At 36.8% G+C, this 11,018-nt stretch overlaps 1 protein-coding gene across 1 annotated transcript; it reads right to left on the bottom strand.

The window, feature by feature from the left end:
* Window positions 1-9,936: 9,936 nt before the first annotated feature.
* Window positions 9,937-11,018, bottom strand: LOC109087886 (cystatin). Its single transcript, XM_042729129.1, has 3 exons — window positions 10,752-11,018; window positions 10,161-10,271; window positions 9,937-10,071 (listed from the first exon to the last, which is right to left on the bottom strand). The coding sequence occupies exons 1-3, from the start codon at window positions 10,950-10,952 to the stop codon at window positions 9,994-9,996; spliced, it is 390 nt and encodes a 129-aa protein (XP_042585063.1). The 5' UTR covers window positions 10,953-11,018; the 3' UTR covers window positions 9,937-9,993.

Below are 11,018 nucleotides of genomic sequence, written 5' to 3'. Positions count from 1 at the left end.
AGGTCAGCTTTTTAAAACACATTTTAATGCATTACGCCACGTTAAGCATTTTCCTTTTAGTCTAATGGTTTTCTATGGGAGGAAAACGCTTAACGCGTGATTAAACGCATTGCATTCTTATTCTGGACTCATCTGCTTGTCTGTGAATATAATACTTTATTAATATTGTGTTTACTGAGTTTAGTCTTTTAAAAAAAACCTTTTAATGCATTATGCCACATTAAACTTACAAACCCGATTCCAAAAAAGTTGGGACACTGTACAAATTGTGAGTATAAAAGGAATGGAATAATTTACAAATCTCATAAACTTATATTTTATTCACAATAGAACATAGATAACATATCAAATGTTGAAAGTGAGACATTTTGAAATGTCATGCCAAATATTGGCTCATTTTGGATTTCATGACAGATACACATTCTAAAAAAGTTGGGACAGGTAGCAATAAGAGGCCGGAAAAGTTAAATGTACATATAAGGAACAGCTGGAGGACCAATTTGCAACTTTTTAGGTCAATTGGCAACATGATTGGGTATAAAAAGAGCCTCTCAGAGTGGCAGTGTCTCTCAGAAGTCAAGATGGGCAGAGGATCACCAGTTCCCCCAATGCTGCAGCCACAAATAGTGGAGCAATATCAGAAAGGAGTTTCTCAGAGAAAAATTGCAAAGAGCTTGAAGTTATCATCATCTACAGGTGCATAATATCATCCAAAGATTCACAGAATCTGGAACAATCACTGTGCGTAAGGGTCAAGGCCGGAAAATCATACTGGATGCCCGTGATCTTCGGGCCCTTAGACGGCACTGCATCACATACAGGAATGCACCTGTAATGGAAATCACAACATGGGCTCAGGAATAATTCCAGAAAACATTGTCGGTGAACACAATCCACAGTGCCATTCACCGTTGCCGGCTAAAACACTATAGGTCAAAAAAAAGAAGCCATATCTAAACTTGATCCAGAAGCGCAGGCGTTTTCTCTGGGCCAAGGCTCATTTAAAATGGACTGTGGCAAAGTGGAAAACTGTTCTGGTCAGAAGAATCAAAATGTGAAGTTCTTTTTGGAAAACGGGGACGCCATGTCATCCGGACTAAAGATGACAAGGATATCCCAAGTTGTTATCAGCGCTCAGTTCAGAAGCCTGCATCTCTGATGGTATGGGGTTGCATGAGTGCGTGTGGCATGGGCAGCTTGAATTGCTGAAAGGTATATCCAAGTTCTAGAACAACATATGCTCCCATCCAGACGTCGTCTCTTTCAGGGAAGACCTTGCATTTTCCAACATGACAATGCCAGACCACAAACTGTATCAATTACAACATCATGGCTGTGTAGAAGAAGGATCCGGGTACTGAAATGGCCAGCCTGCAGTCCAGATCTTTCACCCATAGAAAACATTTGGTGCATCATAAAGAGGAAGATGTAACAAAGAAGATCTAAGACAGTTGAGCAACTACAAGCCTGTATTAGACAAGAATGGGACAACATTCCTATTCCTAAACTTGAGCAACTTGTCTCCTCAGTCCCCAGACGTTTGCAGACTGTAATAAAAAGAGGAGCGGATGCCACACAGTGGTAAACATGGCCTTGTCCCAACTTTTTTGAGATGTGTTGATGCCATGAAATTTAAAATCAACTTATTTTTCCCTTAAAATTATACACTTTCTCAGTTTAAACATTTGATGTCATCTATGTTGTATTCTGAATAAAATATTGAAAATTTGAAACTTCCACATCATTGCATTCTGGTTTTTATTCACAATTTGTACAGTGTCCCAACTTTTTTGGAATCGGGTTTGTAGAATGTCCCGAATCATTCCAGCTGATTGAAAAGAATCGGCTCAATAATGGTCGTAAAATGGGTATTGGAGAAGATACCAATTTAATATATTAATTTAATATAAATAGATGATACATTATAAAGTTTATCTCAATATTTGACTGCAATGGCTGTGACACAACTGCACTAAAATAAGAGCATGATGATCATGAAATTGCGTTCGTTACTATAGCAAGAGATTACAGGTATGTCCTTTCAGAATCATCATGACTGGTAGAAATAAAAGTTTCTCGATTTCTTCACTTTAAAATAATGAGGAGCAGCATATTTTCCTGAAATAAAGGGGAGCAAAATTGGAATATAGTAAAGAAAATTCAAGTTTCATAAAAATTGAAATGGCACACAGACACATTATTGCAGTGTCATTTATCCACTGCATTACAGATTATTATATGTAACAATATGTCATGTTATATAAATTAAAACAATACTGATACATCCTTTTCATTTCCTTTCTCATACTCTGATGATATGAAATAATAAAATTTTCAAAAATTATTAAATTCATAATTCATTTTTCTATCTAAAGACCTGATCCTCCCACTGTGGATAATAAACCTAATTAATTTAAAAAACAATCATTTCACAGACATGGAGATTTACAGACTAATGTTTTTTTATTCTTCTGTGCATTATAATGAAGGCTTTATAAAACTGCACAGCATTTTTAGCTTTTTAATCAACATACTCTGTCCTACACCAACTACACACACATTTCTTATCATGTATGTCTATGAAAGACGATCAAACCAATCAGAGTAGGTATGGGGCGGGGCTTGTTTGCTTCTCCTACTTTTCGGGTAATTTCAATTATATATCAATGTCTGTAACTCATGACGGATGTTCTTCATCTGTCTGTTACATTGCTGTCTGCATCTAGCACTCTTCCTCTTCTTTATCGTAGTCTTCGCTTGGCTCACCTCAGCTTGATGTTGAAACACGCTCTCTTCACTCCTGTGTACCCTCTTGTGTACCTTTGTGGTTGATTGTATAGCATCAAAACTCATAAGCCTAATTTCACAACTGTTGCTTATTAGAACCTAGTTTGTATTTAGATCAACACTCTACATTTATAAAGTTTAAAAATCAAAGGACTGGCAGCAATGGCTTTACAATCAACTTCAATAAACTATCACATGCTCAATTTGGTAAAAGTTTTATTTTGGAAACATACTGTATAAAACAGATGAAAATGTCCCCAAAGTTAACTTGCAGTGTTTGTGCTAAGACGTATTGTTAAAAACCTGTAGAAGAAAAACCCAAATACATTTAAAGTCTCAAAAAATAGATAAATAATTACATTTTGTAAAATAACATGCATATTTTGTGCTGCGCTTGCAAGAGAAACCCCTTGTACTTTGACTGAAAACAGCTGATCTTTTATTTTGGTGAAAAAAAAAATAGTTTCTTTGAAAACATGTTTTACTAGTGTGTCACATTACTAGATATTTGTACATTTGTGCAGTGAAAATGTTTAACAGTTTGAGAATGGAACCTGCAACAGAAACCGTGTCGGTGGTAAAGGGGTATAGGAGCATGTAACCACCTTGATTTTTTGATCTGATTGTCTTGATTTTTGTCGACAGCCAGAGGTGGCACTAAATTTGACAGACAGTCGCCTTAATTCTTTACACAGGAAAAACCCAGCCTTGAATGAAAAACATTTAATATTTCAAGTAGAAATTTCTTCAAATTCTGATAAAATGTTAGAACCAACAGTCTTTTATAGCGTGGTTGTGCTTCGGGTGATTCTTGAAAGAGTCCCTACTCTAGGTCCCTTCTGATGCCGTCCCCTCCTCTCTCTCCCACTTGTGCACTTTCTTTACGGTCCTGTATTAAATTTAAAAAATAAAATAAAAAAAACACCAAAAATAAACACCCAAAATATCAACTTTGATACTGTGAAATCTTTAACCGAAAAAAATAAAAATAATAAATAAATACAAATTCACTTTACAATTCGATAACAGTGGGGTTGGAAACAGTGCACAACACTATTTATTAAACACTTATTTAATGTATTCAGATGAAAGTTTACAATATTAAATTCACAATCAGTTTTCAGAGCCCCCGGTTACACAGTTTTAATCAGAATCCTAACTATTGTGTATTTAGTAAAACAAGTCAAATCCATTTAAGTACATTTTTATTAAACTAAGTGAAATCAAAACCTATCACAAAAAGGTCAATGAATCTCTACCAGAAGTGACAGTGCAATGTAGCTAATAAACAATTCCTTACCGAATTGCCAATAATAAGCTGGATCCTTGATGACTCTACAAGGGGAAAGAAGAAATGGTTTACTGAAGTTCTTAAAAAGCAGGAAATTATTTTTATACCATTCCTTTAAACCAGTGGTTCTCAAACTTTTTATACCAAGTACCAACTTCTGAAAATATTTGGCTCTCCAAGCAGCATCATAATGACCAAACAATTTCAGTAGCGCAGTAGGCCTAACTATTCAGCTACAGCTCTGCATCAAATGCTCACTATCCAATCAGAGTAGATCACTGTTAAGCCCGCCCCCACGAGAAGTTTGTGTCAAAAAAAACCAAACGAAAAGCTGCGAAGCGTAAGCGAAATCTGTGGCAATGCATTCAGAATCCACGATTAGTGAAAACGAATCTTTGAAAAACATTAACAAAGAATGAAGCATATTTGAAGAGCCTGTTAAATTTGTGCGACGACTGAGTTCATTTTTTTCATTTTCATTGTGTTTTTCTTCTTTTGTAATGGCATATTTTTAATAGTTTCTGAAAAAGTTACGTTCAGTTTTTATAAAGTTTCGTTCATTTTTATAGAAGCAAAAGTAATTCCATATGCGTAGAGCGTTTCCTTGGTTTCTGCTGTAAACAAAGCAGCGCTGCACTTATGAACTTTAATATGCATTATACAGAGGCAAGATGAAAAGAACATATACCATCTAAACTTTCCTAAAGACAGTAAGTTCTCTTCAGACATGCATTCATATAAACTCCTACCCCTAAATGAATCGTGATTTGTTTAGAATCTCAACCGATTTGAATCATCACATTTGAATCGTTTTTCTACCAGCTCACGGTTAATTATTACATCCCTTAAAGAGGAGCGTTAATTTGTATTTTGTGAAAACTGACAAAAATAGAAAGTTGAGCTGTGTTATATTTAAAATCAACAAAGCACAAAATGATTGACAAAATGAATGACAAAATAATGAATGGAAGACGTTAAATATTATATCCAATCATTTACTGCATTATACCATGAATAAAACAGCTTGTGAATAGGCCTAGTCACTTACATGTTACAGCCTACCTAAGAAAATAAAACAATATAACTTAGTCTATGTTAACGAGTTGGAGCCCACTTCAACTTTTGGAATATTTTATTATTTTTAATAGGCTACATATGAGGAATAAAAGTTTGGACGCCACAGACGTTTTTTTGTGGAGTAGGTGGTGGAATTTTCACAAAGAGGAGTTTAATTTAATGAATTGGTTCACATAAATACAGCAATCTTGAAAAAACACATTACTGTAAGACACATAATTTGTGTTGTTTCGCTATAAAAACTGGTTTTGAAAGCTGAGACCTCTATTAAAAGTAGGCCTCCCAAAAGCACAAAGCTTATTGCTATTGGGTGGTTGGCGCACTACAAATAACGAATGCAATAGAAGACATTAAATTTTCCAAACATACTGTACCCGCGAGTATGACACATGGTATGATTTCTGCTAATAATCCCAGATATTTGTAGTGCATTATAAAAGCGTCAAATAAGAGCTACAGCACCCCCCCAGAGGAATTGGGTGTGTGAGCTGATGTGAAGATAAAAAGTTGTTCCTGTTCAGTCTGTTAATGTCATATTCTTGATATTAAGCAGTTTCCTTGAGTCATTAAAATTGACTCTAATCATCCCAGTAAGATGCGGACGCTCAAACGCAACAATATCCAAATCAATTCCGGTGGCAGCTTCTCCCGGTGCTCTCAATCCGGGCCATTTGCGAGCGCAATAAAGGCTAGCCTACTCTCAAAATATTATAACTTTAATTTCTACGATTTAAATTCTCGAAACACTTCGACTTTACTTTCGTAATTTCGACTTTACTCTCATAATTTCAACTTTTATTTTCAATATTATGACTTTCAACACACACTTTACTCAAAGATTAAATTAAAGGGAAGCTATAATGCTTTTTCAGCTTTAGTTAGTCTGTAATGTTGCTGTTTGAGCATAAAAAAGATCTGCAAATTTACAAAGCTCAAAGTCCAATTCAAAAGGAGATTTTATTTAACAGAAATCACTTTTCAAAAACTACAACAAACAACTCGTTTGGACTACGATGAATATTTTCTGGGATTTGTGATATCACAAAGATCGACGAATGGGACAAGACCTGGTTGAGCAGAACTAGAGAAGACAACAAGTGTTATCACAATGTCGGAGATGCGCTATGTTCCCAAGACAGACGAGATTAGAGTGGTTACAATCATCCGGGTTTAAATTGCACTCAAATTGATTTGATTTTGATGCAATATTTACACTGAAGCTCACAGCAGGTGGCTATGGTAAGAGACAGGACGCTTCCCGACCAGGCGCTGAGTGCAGCCAATCACAGCACACACTGTCCCAGCTAACCAATCACAGCACACACTGTCCAAGCTAACCAACCACAGAACACACTGTCCCAGCTAATCAATCACAGGACACACTGTCCCAGGTAACCAATCACAGCACACACTGTCCCATGCTAACCAATCACAGCACACACTGTCCCAGCTAACCAACCACAGGACACACTGTCCCATGCTAACCAATCACAGGACACACTGTCCCATGCTAACCAACCACAGCACACACTGTCCCAGCTAACCAACCACAGCACACACTGTCCCAGCTAACCAACCACAGGACACACTGTCCCAGCTAACCAATCACAGCACACACTGTCCCAGGTAACCAACCACAGCACACACTGTCCCATGCTAACCAACCACAGCACACACTGTCCCAGCTAACCAATCACAGGACACACTGTCCCAGGTAACCAATCACAGGACACACTGTCCCAGGTAACCAATCACAGCACACACTGTCCCATGCTAACCAATCACAGCACACACTGTCCCAGCTAACCAATCACAGGACACACTGTCCCAGGTAACCAATCACAGGACACACTGTCCCAGGTAACCAATCACAGCACACACTGTCCCATGCTAACCAATCACAGCGCACATTGTCCCAGCTAACCAATCAAAGCACATCTCGTATTCCAGAGGGCGGGCCTTCATTTGAAACAGGAACTATTCGAGCCGTTCATGCCAGACTGAGGAGAGAGGTGTTGAAAAAAAACTGCCTCACTCAAAAAAGACGATATAACGGTCATGTTTTCAAATTTAGAAAGGCACTAACACTTTCATTGGCCAGTTTCCTGGATGACAGCCATGTTAACTAATCATGATCAATGGATAAAGGTAAAACCACCAATAGAAATAGTTTCATCTTGGTAACGCAACAAAATGCATTTAGTTTTTGTGGTTCGTGATGGTAATATTTTAACATGCCTTTAGATTTTAGAATAGGTTTCATTATCAAAATATTATAAAATGCTTATAAAATAATGATTTTAATTTAATAGGTAGAAATTTTGTATGCTGTTCAAATACTACCCAAGACATGTCATTCGTATCAAATGTATATCAAGTGTTATCCATCCTCATAACACCTCCACAAAGAGACCGGAACTTCTGAGCACCATCACCTTGTCTGCTTTGTGACTGTCATCTGTGAATGATGCAGTACTTTTCTGTGTTGAATTTACATAACGTCAGTATACAGACATAGCTTTGTTCCAGTTTTGCTGTGCTCATGTCTTCTTTTGTGACCCCAGCCCAGCAATCAGACGCATCAGAACAACAAAGCACAACTGTGGTGACCCAGGCACCTTCAGCAACAAGTAAATTGCTTTAACATTAATGATAATGCAATGTCAGTATTGTAATTAAACTTGACCCATCTGACGTAATTGTTCATGCCAGAGATTTAACAACATTGTCAGTCAGGAGCATATTTAACAGGAGGCACACTTCAGCTGGCTTGACAGTGACTTCAGGAAGTGTAGTTGCCCCTTATTGTTTTTTGTGGGTATAATAATTAGGCTAAGTAATCTCACACTCTTCCATTTCCCTAACATGAAACTTTTGACTGAAACATGAAAATTTATTGTCTGAATTGTTACTTAATGTGCTGTCACTTTTTTTTTTTTATACTGAACAGGTGCAGTGAAGATATTTAAAGAGACACTATCACAAAGCTGTGCATCATCTCTAGGTGCAGTCAGCTTCACAAAGACTGTGGGTCTGGTCACCAGGGAAATGGACAACAGGGAGTGCTTTTAAGGTTTTACTCCTCAGATGACCACTCTGGCTACTGTAGCTGGGATTGCTTCACAGACGATGGAGGTCTTGAAGAGTAAAGTGTGTTTTTACTGTAACAATAATGGTCACTTAGAGTTCATGTGTTTTCAGTGTAGTGTAAGATGTGTTTATTTATTATTACTCAAAAACAATTCAAACTTAAATTGTGGAAATTATTCTTCATTATTTTACTGTGATTTATTTGTACATGTTATTTTGCTTAAAATACAAAATTCAACACAAAATTCTGGTTGAGGTGTTATTTTAATTTAATATTTCATTTATTTTTCACTGCTAAATATCACAAACATAAGTGTATGTATGGAATGTTACATTGGCAGTTGTACATTGTTAAAACAAACATGAACAAAAGGCAGAAGCCCTCAAAATATGGATTGTGGATGTCTGTAGTGCAAATTGCTGGGGGTAAATAAAAAAAAAAAAAAAAAAACGCTGTCGTGTCACAAATCATACAAGATTAGTAGATATTATTATTTTTCTTATTTCTACTAGGTAAAAGTATCAAAGATAAAAGTACAGAAAATATTAACATTACGTACAAAGAGGTGTCATAGCTTGCAAAGCACCCTTTATACATGTATATAACAATTAATAATGCAAAACAGAAGTTTGGTGGAGGTGACGTATTTCCGCTCTTGAGTGGAGCTCCACTCGCCCATATGTCTGCAGCCAGACCCTCTTGGCTTTATCAGGCATATAACATGCAAGATGAAATGAAAATGACATCGAAAACTTAGACCAATTAAACAGTCTTCCTTCAGAAATACAGTGACAAAAACACCTGCGCCTCGTTTTGATTTTTAAACGTGCAGTACGTGTTCATGTTTATTCGACGAAGCCTTATGGAAAATCTGTCAGTTTTGATATTGTATGCACCACAAATAAATGTATGGGAAACATCCCACAGCACAACCAGATGAGCCCAACCTCAGTCTACACATCACCTTAACCGCGTTTGTAGATTGCGCCATAGCCAGATTGATTAACAAAAGACTGGAAGTTAACTTCAGGCCAGGCGCATGCGCCCAATGAAACCGTCTAGAAACAGCATTCTGAGATGTGCTTTTAGACTGCGCATGCACACTGGCTGATCTAGCTTGAAAAAAAATAAGACTTTAATAACGCTATTTGAGCAAAAGTAACATTTGACAGTTGTCAGATTTCTTTGCTGATTTTTAAATATGAAGTTCAGTCGTAAGCTTAGTGAAGAGTTTGAGAATTTGATGTTTCCCCATTCAAAGAGATAGTTGTTTGAGAAGAGGTGATTTTTAGATGGCCACCGAGTGACATGACTTGTCTTAAGACTTGGATGCTGTTAAAGACATTAAATTGATTCAACATACAGATCTTAAAATAAATGTTGATTTAAGTTTGTTAAACTTTTTCATCCATTTAGCATTAAAATTTAACAGTTAAATTTTTTTTTAACTATTTCAACACTGAAGGTCAGTCATGTGCCAGCTGGGAGCACATAGACATTGTTCAGTCACAATTTAATAGTAAAGGATATGCTAATATAGAAACATGTGTTTTCTCATTTAGAAATTCCTACAAATTGTAGCTATTTTTCCCCCCCAGAGCAACAGAGTCTGAGATAATCGTCTTAAGCGTTCTTTTGTTGACAGGTTCTCAGGATAATGTTTCTATTTTCTCAAGAATAAAGACTTTAGTTCATTACCAACAAATTTTATTGCTGCTTGAATGTTAAAGAGCACTCGTCACAAGCTCTACATGCAGGTGTTTTCAGTGACTTTCAAGGAGTTTAACCATGGCTGGCTCCAGACCGTTATTTTGCACTGAATGACCTTGAAGAGAAAGAAAAAGTCAGTCTCTTTTCATGAAAATCAAGAGATGCAAACAATCACAATATTGTAAAGTAGACATTGTGTCTTACCTGTGCAACATTGGGATTCTTCGGAACGGCACACATGGTCTTAACTCCACCCTTTTTGCAGCTGGTTATGTCCATCTTCACAGTGAAGATGTATTTCATGCCAGCAGCAACCTGGAGTGTCAACCAGAAACATGTTCAGACATAGTTGGGCCAACCCGGAGTTAAAAAAAAAAAAAAAAAAAAAAAAAAAAAAAAAAAAAAAAAAAAAGTCTGGGGCCTAAAGTTTCTTAAATAATTAAGTTAGGGGCAGTCACCACTGTTAAAGTCATGCTGGAGAAAGCCCTCTCACTTCAAGTTCAATATTTATTGAACAGGTCTAGCAAATCACACTTGAACATTCCTTTACTCGCTTACTGTATATAAGATATGTAGCATATAAATGCTTTCAGGTTGAGGAAAACAGTTTTGTTGTTCTCTTTGTACAACTGGGAACAATTTTATGGTTCTGAGATTTCACAATTCTGAACAAATCTTTACGTCATCACTATTCAGTCATGACAGCGTTTTAGGAGGAACTTTATCACTGGGTTTGATTCAGCGACGTTCCCAGTTTAAACGATTACAATCCGAATAAACGTTTGAAGTACTTACTTGTTGTTGAACCTTGATGACTTTGGAAACTTTACGCACAAACGCATCGTTGCTTTGCCTGTTGTAATGGTCCACTGCGAAGCGTAACGCCTTCTGAACATCTTTATCGTTAATGTCTGCAGCTACAAGGCCTCCAGGAATCCCAGCGCTCTCCACGACCAAAGTCACGGCCAAAAACAACACAATCACCTTAAGATACATGCTTGAATGGGATTACTTGACTCAAACCGTCTTGACTCTTTCTTGTTCCTTGTTATGTTGACAAGT

This window comes from Cyprinus carpio, chromosome B8 (genome assembly GCF_018340385.1).
Source record: "Cyprinus carpio isolate SPL01 chromosome B8, ASM1834038v1, whole genome shotgun sequence".
Classification (NCBI taxonomy): domain Eukaryota; kingdom Metazoa; phylum Chordata; class Actinopteri; order Cypriniformes; family Cyprinidae; genus Cyprinus; species Cyprinus carpio.
This window is presented reverse-complemented; position numbering and strand designations above follow the sequence as displayed.